The sequence below is a fragment of the Heterocephalus glaber genome, unplaced genomic scaffold (genome assembly GCF_053883595.1).
Source record: "Heterocephalus glaber isolate CG9 unplaced genomic scaffold, H.glaber_assembly_v1.0 deba00001564, whole genome shotgun sequence".
Lineage (NCBI taxonomy): Eukaryota > Metazoa > Chordata > Mammalia > Rodentia > Bathyergidae > Heterocephalus > Heterocephalus glaber.
Window position 1 is genome coordinate 21,364,989 of NW_028258351.1, and position 25,760 is coordinate 21,390,748.

The 25,760-nt window shown below is 48.7% G+C and overlaps 1 protein-coding gene across 14 annotated transcripts in view; it reads right to left on the bottom strand.

The window, feature by feature from the left end:
- Window positions 1-790: 790 nt before the first annotated feature.
- Window positions 791-25,760, bottom strand: part of Gas7 (growth arrest specific 7) — a 228,466-nt gene continuing 203,496 nt past the window's right edge. For all 14 annotated transcript variants that reach the window (XM_004857526.4, XM_021238520.2, XM_087191827.1 and 11 more), the window contains 7 exons: window positions 25,538-25,612; window positions 19,775-19,853; window positions 14,913-15,041; window positions 13,831-13,954; window positions 9,185-9,264; window positions 7,660-7,758; window positions 791-6,998 (listed from right to left, as the gene is read on the bottom strand). In XM_004857526.4, coding sequence (XP_004857583.1) covers window positions 6,885-6,998; window positions 7,660-7,758; window positions 9,185-9,264; window positions 13,831-13,954; window positions 14,913-15,041; window positions 19,775-19,853; window positions 25,538-25,612 — 700 coding nt within the window. In that variant the 3' untranslated portion in view covers window positions 791-6,884. The remainder of the gene's footprint in view (window positions 6,999-7,659; window positions 7,759-9,184; window positions 9,265-13,830; window positions 13,955-14,912; window positions 15,042-19,774; window positions 19,854-25,537; window positions 25,613-25,760) is intronic.

Consider the following 25,760-nt stretch of genomic DNA (forward strand, 5'->3'; position numbering starts at 1 on the left):
TGGTCCTTTCTCCTTGCTCTTTCCATCCGTACCAGCCATGCTGGCCTCAAACATTTACTCTGGTTGTTCCCTCTGTCAGAAACCTTCCCCCAGGTCTCCTATGTTTGATCAGATGGCACCTTCTCAAGAAGGCCACTCCCCCCTCCTGGTTAATATAGCAACTTATTCACCTTCACCCTCTACTTTCCTCTTTTTGCTCAACACTTAGCCTCTTCTGCACCCGGGCAGTATGATACAGTTACTAGGTCTCCAGCTTCTGTCTCTCCCTGCTGCAACGGAAGCTGTGCGAAGGCAGGGCTCTCAGCTTCAGTCTCTGATGCACTTTCAGTGCCCAGAACACTGTCTGGCATATGACAGATGCTCAGTGACTGCTGAAGGAATAAATGGATGAATGAGAAAAGAACAGCCCACAGCTATAGAGGTGGAAGGGAAGCAGAGGGCTGGAACTCATAGACAGGAAGTCACCAGAGGGGTGGGGCTAGGGCCAGCACACAGTACACATCTGGGTACCAACGTCCAAGTGCTCTCTGTCCCTTCTGTCATCAGAAATAGAATAATCACCAACCCAGGAGCTCTAGAGGGATGCTGTGACCATCCGTACAAAGGACACTGGCAGCCTTCTAGGAAGGAGTCACCTTGTATGACCCAGTGTCTCTGGACAGTTTCTTTCACATGGGATAAATCTAAGCATCTCAAGTGTACATACAGAGCCAAAGAAAAAAGTCAGATAGCAGTAAACTCCCTGAAAACCCTTTATAATAATGCAGGACAATTATATATAGCAAACGCCTTCAAAATTTAAACTCTTGAAACATTTAATTCTTCAGCATTAATACACACGAATACTATTATGGGGATGGGGGGCAGGTTACATCTTCCACGGGGATCAGATTTTCAACAGTGTTACTTATAAATTATATTACATCGATTTTATTTACTGATCTAGGCAGCCAGAGGAGGGAAGGATATACAATGTGGAGTAAACACATTCATACCGGAGTGAGGAATGCTGGCAGGAGACACAGCTTTGTAACATTAAAAATGTATAAAGTATTTAGCAAAAGTTACAGAAAACAGACCAAACAAGCAAGTTTATTTTGTTAGAAAATCCCACTTTCATAGGGCTTGCTGATGTGCTCGTGTCCATGAAGGGGATGCCTCTGGTCATCTCCTTAAGGGAAGGGGAGGGATGCAGATTTGGGGCCCTTGTCATCCAGGATGGCTGGTGTCCCTTGGAACGTCTGCCCTTGGGTCTTCCACACTGCTGCCTGAAAGCCACAATGCTGGAGAGACTGTCTGCCAAGGGAGGTGCAGGGAGGGAAGTGCCCCACTTAAGAGCGGAGCACACAAAGGTCCAGGTGCAGGTCTGGTTTTAGGGTACAGGACACATGAGGCAGCAGGGAGGGACCAGTCTTGCTCTTCCTCTAGTACCACAGGCTTTTCTTCTCCATCTCCATGTCACACTATCCCTGTGAGGATACCGGGGGTCCTTGGCCTTCACATTCCTCCATTGTAGTTCAATTATAAATTCTCCCCCAACATCACTCAGAGTATCCAAAGGACACCCACCCAAGACACTCCCCAGCCTCTCCTGACAGAACCACACTCAGCACCCAGAAGCGGGGGAATCAACCTGTTCTTTCTACCCCAAGCAACTCAAGCAGCAGGTGGGCCCTCGCCTTTAGCAAAGTCCCAACAGAAATGATGCGCCTGGCCCACTGGGGACACGGAGTACTCCCTGGTAGCATCCAACCCTTGAGTTGCAGTGGCCTGGGCATCCCACCTCGCGACCCTGTGGGCTCTGGGGTCCCACCCTGACCTTCATCTGGCCTCAACCCAGGAAGGTCCCCAGTTCACTCAGGGGGACTTCCAGTTGCCTTTCACTGAGCGGAACGTGATGGAGACATAGCTTGGAGGACCTTGGGGTAACCCACAACCTGGCCTGGGCTTGGCTGGGTTTGGTCCTATGCCTGCCGCCATCTGCTACCACTTAGGTGGGTATGGGCACAGCCAGGCTCAGTGACCACCAGCCGAGCAAGGCCCAGCAACAACTAGGATTTGACCGAGGTGACTGCATCTGGACGCCTGTCCTGGCTCCTGGGGACAGACCCAAAAGTAACAACTTACAGTTCCTATGGGGGTCCTAGGAGGAACTGTCTCATTCTTAGCTCACAAAATTCTGCAGTTCCCTTTCAGCCTGAAAGGAGAAGCCAACCTCACCAGGGTTTTAGACAACTTTGTGCACAAATGTGCAGGTGACATCCAGATCAGGCACAACCGCGTGTGTGGGGTACAGACCGGGAAACAAGATGGGGAGGCGGCAGAACACAGCAGTGAGAAGCCCCGGACACCATCCAGAACAAGTATCCTCAGCTGGCACAGGAAGCCACTGGGCCAGGGAGAGAGCATGATGTGGCCCAGGACCGGCGCCAGCCTCTTACCATGTGCCTTCCACTCGGCCCTCATGGCCCAACACACTGAGTGGCAAATGCTGGGAGCACAGGCACTGCAGCGAGATACAGGAGGGCACAGGTCTTCTAGTTGGGATGCAGGCTTCAGACTGCACATCTGGAAGGTAGCTACGACCCTGTCTACCACTGTCCCTCCAAGCTCTGGCTGCGTGCTGTACTGGAGAAAACCTATCATGGACCAAAAAGGTGAGTGTAAATCCCAAGAACCACTTGTGGGCACAAGAGGCATTCAGAGAAGAGCCCTGGAAGCTGTAAGAAGCAGTGGGCTATTATGCAAATAAGATGAAGATCCCAGGCCTTGAACTTCCAGGGCCAATGATTCACTTTAAAAATAGTGTGGCCCGTCTGATGCAATGGAATATTATTTAGCAATGCAAAGGGTGTGCTACTGTTATACACAACATCCTGGGCCGCTCAAAAGGCTACAGCAGTGTGACTTCACTTACAGGACATTCTAGAAAAGACAAAACTATAGGGTCAGAGCATTTATCAAGCTTGCTTGGTCAGGAGGTGGGAAGAAAAAACAGACCATAATGGAGTGGATATGAACGGTTTTTTTTTTTTAAGTCATGGAAATCTTGTTGGATTTTGGTGATAGTTACAAGAACATGAGTTTGTCAAAATTTGCAATACGCAATCGAGTATGTCAGTTACACCCCACCATCTTGAAAGAAGGTAGCTATGAGTTGTGCAGAGGTGGGAAGGACTATGAGAATGACAGGCTGTTGCTCTGCCCCCCATCTGAGATTTGTAAAGTGCTTTCTTCTACCTACAGAATAATGAGCAGGTCTTAAAAGTACTGTGTCTCGGGTACTCAAAGCTGGGAGTAAAATCCCTTAAAGAAGCCATGGTCTTTGATGTCCTTTGAATTTTATGGCTTGTATTTCCAAGGGACTCTGGCTCAGCCAAGATTTTTATGCAGCCATCCACTAATCTAGCAATTGGTTGGTTTTCTCAAAGGGAACAGAAACAAATCCCTGGTCATGAATTCACATAGTTTCCGTTTGTTTTGGCCATTAGTCAGCCCTGCGAGCAGAGAAGTCCCCCCTACCACAGAAATCCCCCAAGGTGAACAGGCCATGGAGTGGAACCAGGAAGGGGACCCCTGTGGTTCCACTGACAGAGCCTCGGGGCCATGTTACACATGGCTCACATGATACACGCATTGCAGTACTGCCCAAAACAGGGAGAAGAAAAAAATAAAACTAAGGGTGACAGGTGGCTCTTCCTAGAGGCTGTCATGGCAACGAACTCACTGTGAACACCATTCATCTTAGAGATTTTTTTAAAACAAGTTTTTGGGGTAAGGATGTACCTAACTGGTAGAGCACTTGCCTAGCATGAGTGAGGCCTCTGATCAATCCCCAGTACCACAAAAACAAAAACAAAACAAACAAAAAACCAGGCTTTCACAGACAAACCTAAGTGTATCAGGTCTCCCAGGTGGCAGCAGGTAGGGGGCTAAGCTGGTCTCAGAAACCAAACAACAGCTGTTTACTCGCCCTGAATAAACCCAGCCAGATCATCTCATAACCTAAGCACCAAGACAAACACAAAACCATGCGAACAGGGCCAGGGGTGCAGCTCAGTGGTAGAGCGCTTGCCTGCATACATGAGGCCTGGGTTCTACTCCCAGCACCTTAAAAACAAAGACAATGACCACACAGACAGTGTGCTTCTTACTCCAAAGTACATTTTAGATTTTCTAGACTTCCTCCTAATCTTGATTCTACCCATGGCTGGAGGGGTCCTGTTCATAGGGATAGGGGCTTGGATGACTCCCCATGTCGTTCTCCAGCACTCGCTGGCTATGCTTGGGCTTCATCCCTCCTATTTGTACAGCAAGGAGAGTTAGTTACAGCCAACCAAGGAAATCTGTGAAATCAGAGCTGGATCTGGGCCGTGAGGGTCTGGTGAGTAGGTGATTAAAATCATGGTGCTGCCAACCTTCCACCCACTAGATAAATAGCTCATGGCAGTAGTTTATAATTAAAGAATCCCACTGGGTAGATGTGGAGTGAGTGATGTTCTTCCTCTCTAGAAAGCTCTAAACATTCCCCTGTCCACGGGGAGAGCAGGGGACAGAGACAGTGTTCATCTTACACGCAACTACAGTTCTACCACCCAGCGTGATGAGTGAGTGAATGCAGATTAATCAGCACAACAGACGGTACCTCTGCACATCTCAATCTGTAGAGTACTTTTCTGTCAAGGCCAGCTGCCAGGCCACTGGGGAAAGATAAATCTACACCAAACAAGCTCACAGACTTCTCCATGGCAGAGCTGTATCTCGATGTCAGATTAGATCTTGACACATTGCTTGACCTTAACTAAATGTTTGATGATAGAACTGAGAGAGGAAGAAAAAAGAAGAGGTGTATGTGAATGAGCTGAAGAGGTAAGGGTAAGGGGACAAGGTGGAAAGGACTTCTGAAAATGGGCCAATTCGGGTTACCCTAGAAGGGGCAAGAGCTCACTCCATCCCAGGGTCAGAGGACTCAGGAGCCTGCACATGGGAAAGAGAAGATGTCAGTAACTCATATTGCACTCAAACTATCTGTTAATTACAAGGCTGTTGGCTTTGAATGAGTGAAAATCATCCACAAACTAGTTTACTAAGCCACAAAGCAACTACCACTAGCACCCGTTTTTTAAAAAGAAACCAAGAAATAGTATCCTAAAATTCGTAGCTGGTATCATAGCCCTAGCCCAGATCTGGAAGGAGCAAGTCCAGATTCTTCTCCACGGATGCTGCTCCTCCCTCACATGGACAGCCCCCAACCTTCGTACTGGTGGACACGTTAACACTGGCCTTTGGGGTTGGAATGTTTCAATAAGAGAAACGACAGTTTCATTTGCTTTAGTATGTTAGACATCTTTCTGATATAAACTACAAGAGGTGCCAAAGATCTAAGAACTAGAAGGCATCCGTTACTAGCATGAGAGATGGAGGGAAGATCAGTGAGCTGTGCTCATCGGATTCAGCCTTTGTGGGAGATGCATGGTCAAATGCAAAGTCAGCAATGGGAAAGATGAGGGAAGCTGGGTGCTAGGGCTCAGGCTCCCAGCTAGAATCTGTTGTCACTATGTGACTTCTAGTCCCCCCACACCCGTCCCTGTCAGATAGATTCTCTAGATTACCATGGCCAAGAACACACTTGTTGTCACAGAGGAAGGGAAGAAGTGAAACACTGGACCCAATGGCAGTGCTGAGGACTTCTGAGGTCCCTCTTGCTCAGGCTTCTCCAGGGAAGATGGGCAGATGGAAGGGAGGTGCTGGTACCCAGTGAGGCTCGTCGCTTCGATACTGCCTAGATGTTAATGACTCACTGCAGCCATGGGCAAGTTTTCAGTGCCTGAACAAGGGCCAGCAGCCTTGACCCCATTGTGCACAGGCAGACAGAACATATGGAGATGGCCCAGACTTGGCCCAACCTGTCTCCCAGGTGGGACTTTCCCAGCCCCATGGATGGTCAGCTCAATGATGCAAAGGCGGTGGGCAGACAGACCCTGCTGGTTTCCTGTGGCTGGCTGGTTTCTGAGATGAGCTGGCTTGTTTCCGTGGACACAATGAACACAGCTGGGCGAGATGCTGCTGGCTAAGAACTTTGGAAAACTTCCTCTACTGAGACTGGGATGGGGTAGCAGTGTCGGGGCAGGGGATTTCCTTGAGAAGGCAGCAGAGGGAGGGGTAGAGAGGGAGGGGGTTCCTGGGGAGATTTTACAGATAATGCCTGATCTGGTAGGAGCCATGATTTAATACTCCAACTTGGGGCTAATTTGCCAAATGAGGTAGTTCCATCCTGACCTCTCCAGGCAGGGTTGGTCTGGGAAGAGAGAAGCCAAGCCTTCTTCCCAAGCCCACTGGGGATGAAAAGTGGTCAAGAAATTCAGATACGGGTTCCCAGAATGCAACTGGAAAGAACTGGGAAGGAGGGCTGCAAAGGATTCTGGGTGAGGGCTGTGAGGTGAACGGCACCTTCTATCCACAATTCTGACCCTGATGCTGGCTTAGACACAGACACCTCCCTCTCCTGGTATTCCAAAGCCTTGGAGACAAGGTGGGGCAGCTGGAGGATGGCATCCAGGAACACAGTCACCCCATGGGGTTCAGCAGGGACCACGAAGTTCCAGCCTCAGTTTGTTCTCAGAGCAACAAGCACAGCATGGGAGTTGGGGAGCTCAGAGACAAGGGCAGGGTTGAGGGTCCAAAGTCGTCTTGGTTGGGGAATACTGGGGAAACCCCAGCTGGGCTGTCTAGGTCGCCCTTCTGGAACCACCAGCTTTCCCCCTCTCCTCAGTGGACCGGGAGAGTGGGTGGGAGGGCAGCTCCACCCAGTGGGAGCCTCCACCCCGTCTCTGCGGGACCCCAGCCCCTCTCTTGGGCAGGACCCCCAGGCCACCTAGATGCGGCTAGATCTCCATGTCCACAGGGCGAATGTTGCCTGTTTTGTGCTCTCTGACCCACAGCTCCCTGTCTTTGGCCGGGTCCACTTTTCGTAGCAGTTGGTCCACAGGCTCGACTGTCTGCAAGGGACAGAGAAGAGAGGACACTGTCAGAGGTGGCGGCTGAAGCTAGGGCTGCTTCCTCTGTGCCGTGCTGCTCTTGCCCGGGTGCTGTTCAGAGCAGACTTTCTAGAAGGTTCCATGGGAGGGGCTCATCTGAAGGACAGAAGGAGCAGAGGGCTGTGGGAGCCAGAGCCCAGATCAGGTCACCCCAGCTTTTCAACCTGCAGCCCCCAGGCCCGGGAGAGGAGCAGAATACTTTAAAGGCCTGTGACCCCTTCCTCCATATGTCTCTACACGGACCAGCAGAGGATACGACCAATGAACGTTACCTTGAATATTTGTGAAGTTGTATTTTTTTGTTTTGTTTTGTTTTTTGAGAAACTCATCAAGGGAGACAATCATGTCTTCAGCTACTTTAACTGTAGTGAGTTTCTTTCTCCTTGGTAACAGCTCGAGGGAGCATCTAACCCCTGTGCTAGGGATGGGCCATGTGATCACCCCAGGCGGTCCTGACGAGTCCATCCCCCGAGGTCACTCTCGAGCAGACGCACCTGCCCACTGCAGGACAGATCCGTCTGCAGAAGCCACCTAAACTGTCACAGCACAGTGGCAGGTGGCTGTCCCCTGACCCCTTGCCCCCTGGGGCCCTGCTGGCCTCAGCCCAAGGGTGAGGACTCACGCTTTGGTTGAACATGTCGGTCTCGTGCCGCAGCTGTGTGTACTGGCACAGATGCTGCCGGATCATCTCTACCCTCTCCACCTCCAGCCGCTCCAGCTCCTGCCAAGAAGAAAGGACCAACGACCTCTGAGCACATCCCCCACCCGGGGACCTTCCTGCTTAGCAGTCCCAGACTACTAGATATCCGAAACACAAGTCCCCCGGTGATGACGTCAACCCTGTCTGACCCTCTGGGCTCCCAGGAAGCCGTACTCATCTCTGGGGTGAAGGTGAGGTTACAACAGCAGCTATTCCTTTACTTCCTGAGAGCCTCCTCTGCCATGCATGGTGAGAAAAGCCTCAGCAGGTGTTACCTAACTGTCCTCACTATTATGGTGAGAAAGAAGTTTTGTGATTATCCCAACTTTCCAAGGCAGGGAACTAATACCCTAGAGAGGGACTGTCACTTGCCCAGGGTGACATGGAATTAAGGAGCAGGATGTAAAGCAGGGTCCATCATGTTCTTAATCATGACTCTATATGAGCAGAGCCCCAGCCCTAGTACCCCAATGGGGTGGGAGCAGTGGGCCCCTCAAACTCTTGGGTCTTTGTCTTTGAGCCTCTGTCCACCGTAGTTCGAGGGACAGAGCAGAGACCAGGCGGGGGAGGCAGAGCAGGCTGGAAGGGGAGCAGCTGCTTGTCAAAGGGAAGAGTGGACAGGGCTTCTCCTTTGGTTTCTAGATAGTTCCTTGTCTTTGGAATTGAGGGGATTAGACTGTTATTCTGTGCATAACTAGGTCACTGCTCAGGTGATTAAACAGGAAGGGAGGCAAAGCAGGGGGCTTATTTAGGGGATTAGGGAGGAAAACTGGGTCATTGGCCCTGGTGGAGTCCTCTAATCTGCCCTGGTGGGCTGATGCCTGGGGAAGGCAGCTGCCAGGTCCTGTGCTGGGTGGACAAGGGGCAGCTTTGGGCAGCAGAACGGCAAGATGAGCAACACTGGCTCCTCTCCCTCTGGCCCAAGTATAGTTACATGCCACTGTCCCACCCAGACAGGGCCTGACCCATGAGGAGATGCTGTTCCTTTAAAGGGATTCTCAGTAGAACATCATGGGGCCTGCTGCTTTGGTCAGATTCCTAGGCCTTTCCCTACAAAGCTCCTGCAATCCCACTTGTACAGATGTCCCTGGAGGATTCTGCCATCGGGACCCGCAGCTCTCCGGTGTATGTGTAGGGGAGGGTCTCTCTTTCTACTACTTGGCTATTTATCTTCAGGGTCTGCTCAGGGGACTGTCTGCTTGATTCTGACCCTCAGTGGCAAGCCCAAGGAGGGTACAGCGGGACCAGGCCCTCACCCAGGTCCATATAGCAGGTGGCACTACAGTCCCTGAATGCACAGATGGCCCAGACCAAGGTCTTGACTCTAACCTTGGAGCGGCTCTAATGACCACCCCTATGGTCACCTCCACACCATCCCTCAGTGGCCACCACCACCCACCCAGAGCGCCCTCTGTACTGGCACAGTCATGACCCTTTGGGCACATACCAACGTGGTGGTCACCATCTCTTCAAACCACTTGGACTGGGCCTGGTTGTAGAGGTCCACACAGCGCATGAGGTCATCTCCTGGAAAAGCCAACAGCCACCGTCATGTTATGTCTGCTCTGTTCTTCCCTGGCCTTGCTTCCCCTTCCCTACCCGTGATGGTGGCCTGCCTGCGCCTTCCCTCGTCATAGCAGCCATTGGGAAGTTAGGGGATGAGGTGGGAGAAGAGGAGGGCAGAGTAAAGGAAGGAACGGGGCAACCCAGTACCTGGGAAACTAGTTTTAGAGCATCTTTCTAAACGCGACCTCAGATACCAAGAATTCGGGATGGGGTTTCTCATTAAGAGTGTGTATATGCCCAAGCCCAACCCCTAGCACAAGTGTGAGAAATTCTTCTCTTTCTAAAGGTGGCAGTCTGCATTCAGACTGGAGCATCCGGATTCATTAAAACATGTGCCACAGGCAACCCAGTACTAAGTAAAAGAGAGAAATTTGCAAGTCGTGTGCCCGTGTGTGTGTGTGTGTGTGTGTGTGTGTGTGTGTGTGTGTGTTTATGAAACTGCATATCATTTTGAATCACAGTATAATGTGCCTGGTGGTTATAGCTCATTCACTGTGCAATGATAGAACAAAAACTTACACTGGAGTGCTACACACCAACTTCAAAAGGGTGGTGACCTTGGGGAATAGAGAAAGGGTGAGTGGGAAGGGGAGGTAAGCTCCTTCTATAGCATTTTGTTCAGTAGCAAGAGATCTGAATAAACTATTACTCTTGATTACTATTAACTCTTGATGGCTACCCTATTACCTTCTGTAACCACGTGTATGTTTGGAACTCTTTGTAGTCAGAACCAGAACAACCTATGAAGTAACTGCAAACATCACTAAATGTATCAGCACCTTGGAAACCTGCTGCAAACACAGTTTGTGGACCTGCAGTGCCAGCAGCCCCAGGAGCTGTCGGGGCTGCATTGAGAAGAAGATATCCTCGTCTTAGCTCAGAATCAGAAAAGCCTGTGAGCCAACCCCCATGCTAACTTCTTCATGCCAGTCATTCTGGAGGAGATGCCAGGAATTCTAAAAGTCAAACTCTAAAGTAGAACCTAGCAATTCAAATAGATTCAAAGCTCCTCCTGTAACATCGCTCCTGCTCATGTGTCTTCTGCTAAGAAAGTGATGGTGCCCATGCTCTGCTCTCCACCCGATGGCACCTTGACCACTGCCAGCTGGTGGGGACATGAGGCAGAGATCATGGGGACATGAGACTGCACACCATAGTGGCTGAGTCCTGAGGAGAGTGCTGAATTGAGGGTTTTGTTCATTTTGCTCATGGTTCAAGGCCACTGACTGGACCTTTGACCTCAAGAGGCACTGGGCTGGAGGGAAGGAAGGGGATACCACTCTGCGAATGCATGTACACCAAGATCTCATGCCTGCCTGTCAGCGTGTCACCTGTGAGGGGCAAACAATATGAAACTCCAGAGCCCAATCTATTGACAGAGATTTTGAGGATATGCTTCAGGAACTTCCACAGCACAAGGAAGCAGCAGGCAGAGGATGCTGTGTTTCCTCTTGAAGGCCACTCAAGAGTTGGAAATTAGACCCTCCTGAGCAGTGTTGCCTAAGAACATGGATACAGGAACCAGAACGATGGATATAGGAACATGGATAGCAACAATGGATATAGGTACATGGATATAGGAACTAGCCTGGGTCGTCAGCCTTGCTCCACTTGTTATTCACTGTGTAACCTTGGACACAGAAACTAACCTGCCAGCTGTGCCTCTGCCTTTTTCATCTGTACAATGGATATGATGGTAGTGCCTTCACAGAGTCATTATAAAGATGGAACAGGCTGATGTACATACAGTGCTTAGGATGAAGACTCGCAGAGACAGCAAAATGTTTAATGTGAGCTATGGTAACAATGCTGATTACAATGAGTTAAAGTTAGGACCTGATGATCCTGATTCCCTTCTTTCCAGCAACCTCACAAAAGATGAGGGAGAGGGAGGTAAGGGACTGGGAAGAAAGAAGTAGTGGCATTTTCTGAGCAGCCATCCAGAAAAATGCTGACACCACAGCCTTTGGAATAAGAGAAAGCTGAGTTCTGGCCCTGAATGCTACAACTGTGAGTGCTGGGCTAACTCCTATCAATTTTCTCATTTGTAATAGACCAGGAAAATACCTGTTTATGGTGAGGGTGCTCTGAAGATTAAGAGACAAGGCTCTAAGGCCCGGAGCCTGAGGCCTGGCATACAGTAAGTGCTCAATAAAGGCAGTTTTTGTTGTTTATTTTGCAGTGCTTGGGATACAACCAAGAGCTCTACTACTGAGCTACACCCCCAATCCAAGGTAGTATTTTTTAAATAGTGGGTCTAAGGACTTGTCACTTTCATCATAAAATAATTTCTGGGTAGTGGAATAAGAGACCTTGTTATCTGAATAGTAACAAATCCCTTGCTCATGAAAATGTACAGCAATTCTTCCTCAAATATGAACTCAAAATCTAAATAGCAAAATGCCTTGAAAATGGCAAAATGAAAATACTGCAATCAGAACCTGTGAGGATCAGGACACGAGGGTAAGGAAGAAGGAAAGTAGAGTGGGTTGCATATTTCACAGCTAAAAACTAAACTAAAACAAAAATAAACACCAGAACCCTACCCTCTCTGCACAAAAATATTTTTTAAAAAAAGAAAACAAATTTGACTTTTAAGGAAAGTCTCAAAAGGGGGAAGGTCTTTCTAAGTCACTCCTACTAGAACCCAGGCACCATAGGGGGGAAAAAAAACCCTATATAGAAAAAAGTAACAAAAGCCAGGCAAACAGCAAATACAAAATTATACAGAATGAAATTAAAAGATAAAATATTTGCAATTCAAATGTCAAAGGATTAATTTCCCTAGCATATAAAGAATCCTTATTGGGTGGGTGTGGTGGTGCACATCTGTAATCCCAGCTCTGAGTATTGCCATGAGTTCAAGGCCAACCTGAACTACCTAGCAAAAAAGAAAAAAGAAAAACAAAAAACAAAGCAAACCAAAATGAATGCAAGAATCCTTATCAATCAGTCAAGAAGAAGAAGAAGACCAAATCACTCAACAAGAAAATGGGAGAAGCTTTGGTGAGTTATTTAGGCCACAGAAAAAAATGTGATTTATAAGTGTATTTTTAGAATGTTCAACCCTGCTTACAGAGAAAACAAAAACAAAAATATTGGGTTTTTTTACCAGCACACCAGTGACTTTAAATTTTGATAACAGGCAATGCTGATGGAAGTCTCAGAAACAGGTGTCCCAGATGAGAGCCATTTAGAAATATGCATCATTGGGAGAACTGTGCATCAAAACGAAGGAATTTTTTTGCTCCAGCATCTATAGCCTATCTGTAGATCTGGTCTTAGACATACACAGTTAGGATAACACATCATTGCTGGCCCTGGGAAACACTCTGCAACAATCTAAGAGTTCCAAAAATCAACTAGGAAAATGATGAAATAAATTTGGATACAATCATACAATTGGACATTGGTCAATCAGTAGAAAGTCTGATATGCATAAGGAGATGCAGAAACAGATGTAGAGGGAATGCAGTAGGACTAGTCTAACAGACAGCAGTTAATAGTAAATTCAGAAGAGTATAATATGACCTAATTTATATAAGTTCAAATATTATTTTAAAAACTCAAAACAGTAGGAAGTATGGATGGTGAGTATTTCTGGCAAATAACATTTTATATTTTTGTGGGCTGATTATTTAGCATGTACCAATACTTGTTTTGCCATATATGTAATTTTTAAAATTTTAATAAATTGAACTTATTTAAATATAGTTCTTCTGTATTTGGGTCCCTTTTCCCAAACTCAATAAATATATTATGGATTTATAACAAAGCTTTTGGCTCCAGCAATTTACTATCATACACTAAGATCTACATATTAAATGGTATTCTTACACCACATTAATTTTGTTGATTTACTAACAAGGTGACCAGAAGTTGAGATGAAACGAACCTAAAGGCCATATAAACCCTAATTTCACAGCACACGTTTTAATTCTAGAAGCAATATACATTGTCCTGATGAACTGTAAAATGTGGCTTCATTTACAAATAGTTGCTGGGGGTTCTTAATAGTTTTAACTGGACTTTTTTCTTCTCCTTGTAGTATTAGCTAATTCTTACCACTAGGTGGGAGCAGAAACCAACTCATGGAGGGAAAGCGGGTAAATCTGAAGCTGGGCTCTGTAAACAAGCTGTCAATTAGCCTGGCAGGACCTCGCTCCTGCTCCTGTAGTTAACCTTCGGGGCATCACTCAGTCCCTCTGGAGGTGGAGCACTTGGGTGGCTGGGCGGGGATTTTCAGTTCTGTGGGTTCCGAGCAGGGATAGGGCCCTGAGCTCTTGGATCTTGGAGGAATTTGTCTACTTCCTGGTCAGAGATGGCTGGAAAATGGGTGGCCAAGCCCAGCATGGCCCAGGAACAGCCTGGCCTGCTTCTCCTCCACCCCCTAATCTCTTCCTCTGATCCCTGGACATGGGGCAGAGAGGCGAGAGGAAGAGCTGCACCCTCCTGGGACGCGGTCTCCAGTCCTCAGGCCCTCCTCAGTGCCCACGTGACCAGGCTGAGTGGCGGCCCGGAGCTCACCAGCCTGTGTGGACTTCCTCCGTGCCTTCTTGATGTCCTCTTCTGTCTTGTTGCTCAGCTTGATCTCCAGCTGCTGGGTTTTCATCTCCAAGTCTCTCTGCCGCTCGGTGAGGGCTTTCCGGGCCTGTGGGCCATGACAGGACAAGGAGACTCTGTTCAGAAAGCTGAGGGCAGGGGGGCCTCCGGGCCATGTGGCCTGGCCTGCCTTGTCTGGAGAGGAGCCCTTCATCTTTGGTGGCGTAGACAGTGGCACATCCAGCTAGTCTGTGATGGTACAGAGGCCGCTCCTGTCTCCTCCTGCTTGGATTTGGCCTAAATCAATCTCTCAGACCACGTTTTCATTGGAGCATGGACCTGACTGGGGACAGAGGAGACCCTAAAATCTCTGCCTTTTGGGGTTGGGAGAGACCACTAATGTCATCCACGTCACCTCCCAGCAGTGTGTAGCAGGCTGGCAGCCCCAGCGACCCCATTCCACAGATTCAACCCTCGTGCTCCCCGGAAGTGCCTGCTGTGCTCCTGCTGGGCCCTCACGGGTTACGCTCCAGGCCACCTCCACCAGCGCCACGGCCTTTGGTGGAGGCAGCTAGCCAGGTCTTGGATGGCTCCTTCTGATCTCCGGGTCACAAGGGTCAGCCCCTGGGGAGAGCATTCTTCCTTGCCAAGCTCACCACCCACATTCTCCCCGATTCTGACCACCTTCAGGAAGGTGCGCTACTGGGTACATGGGAGGGAGTGATTGAGCCTGCAGGGAATCTGCAGGAGAGGCCCAGACACAGGGGTCAGCTGAGCGAAGACACAGGATGCCTGGTCTCAGATGCTCACAACAGCTGCTGCTGCTCCTGCATTCTCTCCTGCTCCCGTTGGCTCTCAGGCCATGGAAAGAGGCTCCTACCTGCCTTTTGGAGGGGTGGGGCTTCTCAGGTGGGGTCTATAGACTTGGACTCCCCTCTCCTATTCCACCACACAGGGACAAAACCTCTCCATAGTAATAGAGCCACAACTCGCTTCCCAGCACACTCTCTTCCACAGTAGGTACCTTCACCCCAGTCCCTATCTGGCACAAAATCCTGGCCTCTCACCTTCTCCACTGAGGCATAGCGGCTGGCAAGCTGCTTTCGGAGGTCAGCGATGTGGTGGTCACACTTTTTCATGTCTTTCTTGAAGTTCTCCCGGAAGTTCATCAGGGGCTTCTCTACCTCGCTGTGGAGCTGTGGAGGGGGGCAGAGAGGACAGATTTAGGGGTCCAGGCATCAGGGAGGGGGAAGAGGGCTTTGGCCTGGCTGGACAGGAAGACTGGAGATAGGTGGCAGTGTGTCCGGCCTCAGTTTACCCCCAGCCTTCAGAGCTATGGGATGAAGGCTTACAGTCTGATTCCCCATCAGCAACTTGTTCCTCCTTCTAAGTTTCTGCAGCTGCTTCTCTTAAAATTTTTTATTTAAAAATTTTTATTGTATGTAGTTATGACGCACTTCACAATGTTTTCAAATATAGTCACGTGTTACTTAACGATGGGGCTGTTCTAGGTGACGCATTGTTAGGAGATTTTGTCATTGTTTGAACATCACTATGAGTGTTCTTAGATGGAAATGGATATGAGGTCAGTGACAACGTAAACTCAGGGGACACCACTGTCTATGTGTTCTGCCACTGCCAGAAAGGTCGTTAGTCCCTCACTGTCGGCACAGTATATGCTGTGGAATGGCTAACTCCTGCTAATTAACAAAGGAGCTATCTCCATGCTTGGTTACGTCCCACGGCCTCTTGTACGGCTCTGGTCAGCTTTCCCTCTTACTCTCCAACCTGAGAGCTTTCTGGGGGACAGAAGCCAAGTCACCTGTCTGCGTCCCCCAGTGCTTATCACAATGACTGTTGCATGCAGCTCAATAAATAATTGTGGACAGGATGCCATTTACTTAGTTGATCTCCGATCTTTCCTGTTTATTGACCATCTGCTGTGTCCAGGTGCCTGGAATACAGAAATGACAGGGACATCGTCCAGGCCTCAGTGAACGCCTGGTGGGAGCTGCTGGAGGCTCCCTGACTTGGCCTCCACCTGTCCCAGCGGTGCCTGTGGGACACTGCTGTTTCCCTGGATAAATGAGATCCCAGCTCTGACTCTGAATTCTCTGTTTTCCTCCTCTCCAAGCTCCTGCAACACACTTTTCCCTGGAGACCACAGGAACTTAAGAATGAATTCTTATTCGGAACGACCGACTTAGACATGACTGTGCACGTCACATGGTCAGGGGCCACATCCGGTTTGATCACGACTGACTTTAGTGTCCAACCCGAGCTGGGGCCCGACAGGCTCCCCTTTACTACTTGTACAGAGAATGACAAACATCTCAGTGCCCAACTCCCCAGATGACAAGAGAACAGCTTTGTGGCTGAAAGACCTTCATAGACTCCCAGAGAACTGGTCACCTGGACGCCCCACACCTCCTGATACTGGTTGAAAACGTCTCGTTATTTTATTTAAAGCCCCTGAACTATCCTTATGTAGGAAAACATCCCCATCTGGTGGCAGTTTATAAGATACTACTTGAGAGCTCATAAGTAGAAACTTCCTTCCTATTACTATGGCTTGAATGTGCCCCCCAAATTTCAGGCACCGAAAACATCATTCTCAAATTCATATGTCGTCGATGGTATCTGGAGGTGAGACCTTTGGTTTGTAATGGATTAGATGAAGTCATAAGGGTGTGAGTCCTATGATGAGACAGGTGGCTTTGTAGAAGACCTGAGCTGACACACACTTGCTGTGTCGCCACATGATGCCTCCCACCACCTCTGGAGACAGCAGGGGGCCCTCCCCAGATGCTGACCTCTGGATCATGGACTTCGCAGGTTCCAGGGCTGTGATCTACATAAACTTCTATTCTTTAAAAAGTACTCAGTCTCTGGTATTCAGTTATACTAAGACACTTATGTTTCAGATCAGGCATTTGCTGAGTAGGAGGAGCTGCACAATTTAGCTGCCATGGGAACCAGCTCCTCACTGGGGTCTCTGAGGTTTAACCCAGCCCGTTGATTCAGAAACTTTGGGATCTGTTTCCAAGGGCCTGGAAAGCAAATGCTTCCAGGCTTGCATGTATGGAGGTCAGCATCTCACCAAGGATACCTCAGGTACCTCAGGTTCTGCCGTCTGTGCGAGGCCCAGGAATCCGCCAATACACCGAAAGGTTTCCCCGAATTCCAAATGACGTTCTGGAAACATCCACGCTACTAGACAGCAGAAGTGGCTCAGTTCCCAAGATAAAGGGTCACCTCTCTGTATATATGAAGTGCTTTTTGAAGACATGATTTTTTTTCTTTAAAAAGGTTTAAAAAAAAAAGATAAAGGAAAAGTTGGCTTAGTGTATTTTAATACTCATCCCTGGCTTTTAAGCATCTTTCTTTCACGAGGGAAGCAAAAGTCCTGGAAGTATGTCTTTGCGGACATGCAGACCAGTCTGGCCTGTACCAGATGGACCAGCCACTGGGGCAGAGCTGTTTCCTTTCTGAAGCTCGGCTCTCTCTGCCTTCTCTATTTTTGCATCACACACCAGAAAAGAGCAAAAGAAATTCCAAGTTGGAAGCAACTTTAAGGACTGTCTAGTCAGACTACGGGGTTTTCGAATGCTTAGCGACTACGAGTTACGAATCAACTTGCTGGGTCAGGACCAGCTTTTGGTGAGAACGGAACGGACTTGTACCACAGTGTATTTTAGAAGGATAAGCATTGTCATGACACATTTGTTTTGGGTACACACATGTGTATCTGTGAGTAGACATGGAGTGGTACATGTGTGTGTGGATCTGTGTGTACTGGGTGACCGTGTGAAGTGCATTCCTGTGGGCAACAGTCAAGTTTAAAACCACTGATCTGTCCAAACTCTTCTTTTCACACGTGAAGACATGGAACACCATGGGGCTATGTGACTTGCCCAAGATCCATAAGCTGGTTAGCAATAGCACTGAGCTAAAGCTCACTACCGTGCCTCCTCTGTGGCCCAGAATCTTCTGTCTGAATGCATGGCTCTTCTGCATAATTAAGATTTCCTCTCATCAGAAGGAATTTTTCTATTTTTTCTTTTTCTGCTCAAGCCAGGTATAACTTCCTTCAAATACTGCAATCTCATTTCTTTAGCAACCTGTTGCTATTAGCAATGGCTTGAGCTGGTAGACTAGAAAAGCTATAAAGATTATTGTTTAAAAAAATACATTTCTTAAAGAGCTTTTTTACCTGACACTGAACATTAAGAATGGAATTTCAATAAGCCTTTTGGAGCAGGCATGAAAATGGGTTTTGTGCATATGGAGCCTTATTATCCATAAATCCCTGGAGTCACTTTTCTCTCCAGGAATCACCGTGAGGCCACCAGGCTGCTACTACGATGCTCCAAGGCCACCAGCACTGATGGCCAGGCTAGAAGCGGCAGAGGCTCTTGTGGCAAAGCCTGTTTTTGCTTTTGTGCATCCATTCTTCATAAGCTACCTGATGGCTATGTGGTGGTATCTGTACTGTCTCCTGAACATGGTTTCAAAACATCACAAGCAAGTGCAGGGCAGCCTGCTCCTCACTGTGGGCATTCCCCGGGAGGCCAGAGTACTCCTTAGGGCCAGCTTCTGTTTGTTTTTTCAGGGTGCTGGGGATGGGACCCAGGCCTTTGCATGCTAGGCAAGCGATCTGACACTGAGCTGCACCCCGGTCTCAGGGTCCATGTTTTAAATGCGATTGGTCTGCTGAAGAGGGGGTGATGTCAGAAGCAAAGGTCTAGGGTTCAAGTCTGCCATTTGCTTACTGCTCTCCTGTGCTTCCTCCACAGTTAAATCCACACAGCGGTGTGACCAGGGCCTGTGCTTTAATCTCTGTCCTTGTCATTTGTGAAATGGAGGTGCAGTCATGCATGGTGGCTGATAAAACGAAGAGATGAATTACATCCTGTACACTTACGAAATCACTATTATTAAGTACCTGTTGGTGGTGCACTCTTTTTTTTTTTTTTTGGTACCAGGGATCGAACTCAGGACCTTGCGCTTATGGAGCAGGCAGTGGAACCACTGAGCTAAATCCCCAGCCCAAGTACCTGTTGAATAGTTTCAACAATCAGAATCAGGGGCCCTGCTGATGGGGCATAAATGCCACCACCTTGGCATAAATGCCAAGATTCCCAGGAATCCAGCAGGAATGACTTCCAGAAGCTCACAGATCTGGCCTCCTAATGGGCAGCCTTTCAGTCATCTCCCCAGTCAATGGAGGTCTGAGCCACTGCAGAGAATAGCAGTGCCCAGGGCTAGGACAGAAGGGACCTTAGAGGGACACTGCCTCTGAGCTGCAACAGCACAGAAGGACACCAATTCACACAGCTCCCTTCTCTGCTGGGGCTTGAGTAGTAATCTGTTCATGAAGCACTTGGAGTAATGAGGTACGTGTGCTACAGTTAGCTATTAATTCTCACATCTGGGTGTCAACGCAATCTTGGGCACTAAGTCCTTCAGAGCAGGGAGCTGGCAATAGCACTGGTTCTTCTCACTCCAGCTCTTTATAAAGCTCAGGGCCCTTCTCCATAGCAGGAAAATATTCTTTATAAAGAACAGAGGTTTATATAGATCACAGCTCTGGAACCTGGGAAGCCCACAATCCGGAGGTCAGCATCTGAGGAGGGCCCCCTGCCATCTCGGGAGGCGGTGGGAGTCATCATGTGGTGACACAGAGCGAGTATGTGTCAGCTCAGGTCTCTTCTTACAAAGCCACCTGTCTCATCATAGGGGTCCCACCCTCATGACTTCATCTAATCCATTACAAACCAAAGGTCTCACCTCCAAATATCATCGACGACATATGAATTTGAGAATGAAGCTTTCCTTGCAAGGAAATTGATAAACACTATGAACTGTAGAGACCTTTGTAAGCCATGTATCGGCACATCCCTGTGTGGGACCTGCAGGGAGCAGTTACCTTGGCAGAGAACTTGAGGTGAACTTCTGCTTCATCTGCAAGGCTCTTCTTCACCTGGGCCCACGCTTCTCCCAAGGAGCTGCAACAGAAAGGAGGTATCAACTAGGGGACCCAGGAGGGCTGTGCCCACCTCAGATCCAAAGCCACGGCCCTTCCTAAGGTGGGCAAGTGAGTTTCAAACCCATATCTTGGGCAGGTATAGACCACCCAAGGCCTTGAACTTGAATGAGGTGGAGGTCACAAAGCATCTACAGAGCTGGATTGAGCCACCAAGGCCAAAGTGAGCTAGCTTTAGCTCTGTTAACTAGGGGAACAAACTACGGCAGACAGCTGAGCAGCCAGGGAAATACTCGGAACTCAGAGGCTCACAAGGACTGAGGGAAGTACCAACCCTTAGCTGCAGTGAGGGCCTTGCTACCTAGCTATGACTGTCCACACTGCCTTCCATCACCACTCCCTGGTCTGCCAGTAATGCTGATAATTCAGGAATTGAAAATAAATTCATTTTTAGGGAGCAGCCCTTCTCAAATAGGAGGCACCAGAAAATCCTGCTTACAAGAAAATCTCCAGCATTGTAGCTTCCAGGAGAGGCACCAAGGGGCCACTTGGGCCCAGGGACATCAGAGGTACAGCCATGCAAGGAGAAGCCCCCCACCCCCATCCTCAAGAGTGTATTCCTGTCAAGCTTGGCTTCTCAAGCACCTAACACTGCTCACGACGTACAAGAGAAATGATCACATCCTCTAAGCTAAATCACCTATCCTTTCCAAGGAGAGGCTTCACACAGAAGACGTGCCCTGCAGTCCCAAGATGTTCAAAGGGAAGCCCCACATGCTACAGTCTCCATTATCTGGAGCTTTTCAACCTCGGTGACCATTCCAAATGATACCCATGCCTCCTTGCTCCCGACCTTTTCAACCAACCAGTAAATCCAGGCTGAAAGTTCAGTTGACTTAATTTCATCAAAAAGGCACTTCCTCCCAGAGAATTCATTAAACTTGAGTGGCAAAAGCTGATTAAAAGAGCTTACTGTGATGCTTCTGGGTTCCAAGCCCAGCACCCAGCCAGAAGCTAAGAGTTACCCAACAAAGTAGAATGATCCCTCTGATCATAGTCCAGGCCCGCCTGGTGGTGCTGCTGGCTCAGGCCGTGGTGGGTGTTTATTGGAAACAACCAACTGATTTTTATCTTGCAGTCTGGGCAGCAAAGAAAACCTCCTGGGGAGTGAGTCTGGGGCAGCCCAAGCTGCTGGCATCTGTCTTGGCCCAAGGGGCCTGAGCTCCAGAAGCTGCTCCTAGACTGTGCAGGCATTCTGGGTGGCCTGGGTGCCCACCGGATTCTGCAGGTGGGAAGAAGGTCCAGGTTGGGAGGGGTTGAAGCAGCCATGCAGGTACATAGATCAGTGGAACAGAACACAAAGTCATGGTTTGAGTGTGTCCCCCAAAACCCGTGTGGAAACTTAATGCTCAATGCAACAGCACTAGGACGTGGGACCTCTGAGACATGATTAGGCCAAGAGGGCTCTGACCTCAAGAAGGGACAGATGCCCACAATGAAAGGGCCACAGGCTGGCCCTTGGCTCTCTTGCCATGTGATGCCCTCTGTCATTCATGACACAGCAAGAAGGCCATCACCACATGCCAGGCTCCTGAACATGGACCTGCCAGTGGCCAGAACTGTAAGAAATTTCTTTTCTTTATGAATTTCCCAGACTGTGGAATTCTCTTACAGACTAAGACACAGAATGACACAGATATGGCCTACTGACATTCAGCAAAGGCTCCACCAAGGTATTTCAATGGGGGATGGGTGAACTCCTCTCCTCCTTCCTGTTTTTCAGTGCTGGGGATGGAACTCGAGTTCTTAAGCATGCTAGGCGAGTGCTCTGAACTACACTCTGGCCCTTGGACAGACTTTCTAACAGAGATAACCATGTATCTATTGGAAGGAAAGAATCTTGGCCCTTCCCTCATGCCATACACACAAATGATCTCAAGGTAGATTCCAGCTCTAACATGAGAGCCCACGCCAGTCACATCTTACAGAAGCTGCCCTAGCATGAGTGGGAACGTGATTAAAGGGACGTGGGGGGTTTTGTCCCTTGTAGCTGAGTGACAGGCAGCAGCTGTGGAAGTGCGAATAAGAGCTGCAGAAGCCAAACAAAGGCCCTTGGAGGGCAAAACAGTTTCTCTTACGGAGCCAGAAGTCCACTGTCAGCAGAGCACATGGTGAGTAACTGGTCGGGGACCTGCACGTTTGCCCGAGAACGTGAGCTCTGAGACTGGGGGGACAAGAAGAAGCACTGTTTCCACCAGGGCCACTGTCCTTGGCTTCACCTCCAGGCTGGAATCCACAGGGGGAGAGCATCACCTCAAACATACAGGTGGGCTTGTCCAAGCCAAAGCACACCCCAGACACCTGCCCCTCTCCAGAATTCCAAGCCCCTCTGAGCCACTTCAAAATATGTAGAAATATCCACTAAGCTCCACTAATATGTACAATGAGTATATGTTAATCAAAAATAGTTATAGAAAATTTTAGAAAAAAATTCCATTTAGAAATTCTCTCATTTATAATCCCAGGACTCTGAGAGGCTGAGGAAGGAGGATCACAAGCTCATTTCCAGCCTGGGCAATTTAGCGATTCAATGAGATCCTGTCTCAAAATAAATGAAATGAAATTAAAAAGGGGCTGAGGATGTAGCTCAGCTGCAAAGGCCCTGGGTTCAGTACCTAGTTCCAAAACAATATATGCTCTCATTTGAAGACAGCATGTAATAAGAGCATCGAATAATAAAAAAAGATATAATTCTGTATCAACATACAATTTGAGGCACACCAAATCAAAATGCATATTATCATCAAAATTGCTAACCAGAAACACCTGGGATTTAGCCCAGTGGTTCCGCCACCTGCCTCGCAAGCACAAGGTCCCGAGATCGATCCCCGGTACCAAAAAAAAAAAAAAAATGCTAACCACGAAAGACCATCATCCCATTTCCTTTCCTCACAGGAGAGGAACACCAAAGGCAGAAATAATCTAATTCTGTGTATTCACCAGCACCCACGCATCCTGTGAAATGTAATCCTAACACAGCACTTGACTTACAAACACAGCTTGGCATCTTCCTAGACGGGCCTCGAATGCTAAGCTCCAGCATTGCACTTTGCAACTTTTCAAGGTGCGCTGGGCTAAAGGTCCAAAGCAGTGTATAATGCAAAATATCATCACTGTGCACTGTGTGGAGAGGGTGCACGTGTTATGGCTAAGTGCTTGCTGGCAGGAGTGTGTGAGGGGGTCACTGAGTGAGTGTGTGCCATGGGTGAGGTGTGCGATGTACAGGCGAGTGGTGAGTGTGTGTGTATGAGCTTGTGTGTGTCTGTGCCTGTCTGTATGTGTGTGCTCAGCATGGTGGTATGGGCCTGGCCTGTGGAGCTGGGCTGCTCGGGTGAGGAGCGTATGCTTGTGTGCTGGCAGGACACAGTGTCCTTGGCAGCAGCCCAGCCCAAGGAGGTGGAAGCTGGAGCAGCACAGTGGGCTGCAAGGCACAGGGGTCTTCAGGAAAGCCCCTACCCAGGCAACAGGCACTACTGCCTGTGTGTCCCCTCCCTGCTCACACAACCGAAAGACTGGCATGTGAGGCAGAAAGGGCCAGGAACTAACCAACCCCACTTATGTCTGGAAGAGGCCCTGGCCCCGGAGGGCCACCTGGTAAAAGCCATGAGGAGGAGGAGGAGAAGGAGAAGGAAGTTTGGCCGCACAGTCAGCCCATGCGGAGGCCTTAATCAAAGCCACATTTGTGTGATGAAATCTCTGTCCCCTGAGGGATTTCAGGCCATGAAGGAAGATTTGGATTTTCCTAACATCACAGCTCTGACAGCCACAGCCGTCCCACAACAGAACGTCTTCCTTCTCAGGGATCACTTCTCATAGGAGGAACTAAAAACACAAGAGGTGCATGGGAGGAAGGCGCCAACAGGGGATCCTGTCAATTCTAACCTCCTGAGAATCTTTACTATTATTTTTATCAAGGCAAAAATCATGTAACATAAAATTAACCAATTTAATGTGGCCAATCCAGTAGTGTTTAGGATATCCACATTTGTGCAATATCCTTTTGTCTAGTTCCAAAATGTTTTCATCACCCCATCATGAAATAAGAGTGTGTCATCCTCCCCTGCCAAATGCATATGCTGAAGCCCTAGTCCCTGATGTGTTTATTTGGGCTGGGGCTTTTTAAGGCAGAAATTCAGGTGAAACAAGGCCACCTCCTCGGCCTAGGCTGCTGCAAGGGATATATACAGTTGAAGGGTAGGGACCTGATCTGTAGGATTAATGTCCTTATAAGGGACAGAAGACTGTCTCACTGCTCAGCACACACACAGGATGGGCCATGTGAGTACCAGGAAAGAGTGGCCAACTACAACCCGAGGGGAGATCCCTCACCAGACGCCAGCCCTGCTGCTACTTTGATCTGGTATGGCCAACATCCAGAACTAATGAATAAATACCAGCCTGTGCTATTTGTTACAGCAGCCGCAGCAGACAAATACACAACCATAAAGGAAACCTGTGCTCATTATGCAGTCAGTCCCCATTTCCCACTTCCCCCAACCCCTTGGTAACCGATAAATTGCCATCTGTCTCCACGGCTTTGCCTATTCTGGATGTTTCATATAAATGGAATCATACACTCTGTGATCCGTTGTGTCTCACTTCTCTCACTTAGCATAATGTTTTTGGGGTTTGCCCAGGCAGCAGCATGGATCAGTATTCCAGTCCTCTTTATTGCTAAATAACATTCCATTTCAATATCCATGGATATCCACTGGGCATGCAGCATAATTTGTGTAGCCATCCTTTGATGACATTTGGGTGGTTTCCACCTATGTCTATTGTAAACAGGGTTGCTCTGTACCTGTTTGTTTGAGTCCCTGTTGTCAATTCTTTGGGCTATGAACCTAGAGAGGAATTTCTGGGTCATATATAATTCTATCCTTAGCTTTCTGAGGACCTGCCAGACTGTTGTTCATAGTGGCTGTGTCATTTCGATGAGCTTGCCAGCAGTGCATGAGGCTGAGATGGAGTAGAGAAGGCTGCAGTCTTTCTTCCACTAGGAATTCTTCTGTGGCTTGAAGGTTTGGGCTGAGTGTTCTCCAATCCTGGTCTCCTCCAAAGAGGTCTAGTCTGTCACAGCTGGGGGTGTGGGGAGCCTGGGCCTCATGCCCCATAGGAGAGAGTTCTAAGGGGCTGGATATGAACTCTTCTTAGATTTGGTTTCCTCCCAGCCTGCCCTCCAAGAAGCCCTGCCCTGGGTGGGCACTTACAGGATGTAGCCCATCTATGAGAGGACAGGGGCTCTGACACAATCCAGAACTTGGCAGGAGCCACAGGGTCACAAGAGAGAAGGAAGACAGTGTGGAAATGTCCTAATGGAGCACTGATGCCTACACACTGAGTCACAGGTACCCACCTGGAGCTATAAGCACCCACCCTGAACCATGAGCATGCACCCTGAGCTATAAACACCCATCCTGAACCATGAGTACCTGCCTTGAGCCATGGGTACCACCTTAAGTCATGAGGAACCACCTTTAGCTGTGAGCTGTGAGCAGCCAACTTGAGCATAGGTTCCCCCTTGTGCCAGGTCTACGGAGAGTTCCCCACTCAAAGTAGGCCTAAGCTGGTGGCCAGTGATGGGTAATAAAGGGTTCCCCTTCCTCAGTGTCTCCTGCCCCTCTCACCACTCTCCTCTCAACTCACCCTTCCTCCTGTGCGGCCAGGGAGTTCTGAGAGAGCTTAGCTAAGTTCTTCGCATATTCTTCTTCAATCTTTATCCTGCAAAGGGAGAAAACATACTGCTTAGGCTCTCCGTGCTAGACCATGATCAGATCTGCCACCCTGTCACTGAGCAACTATGTAAAGGAACCCAGTAGACCACGTTAGATTATAAGCCCTGAGCACATGTGGCTTTCATCTGTCTGCC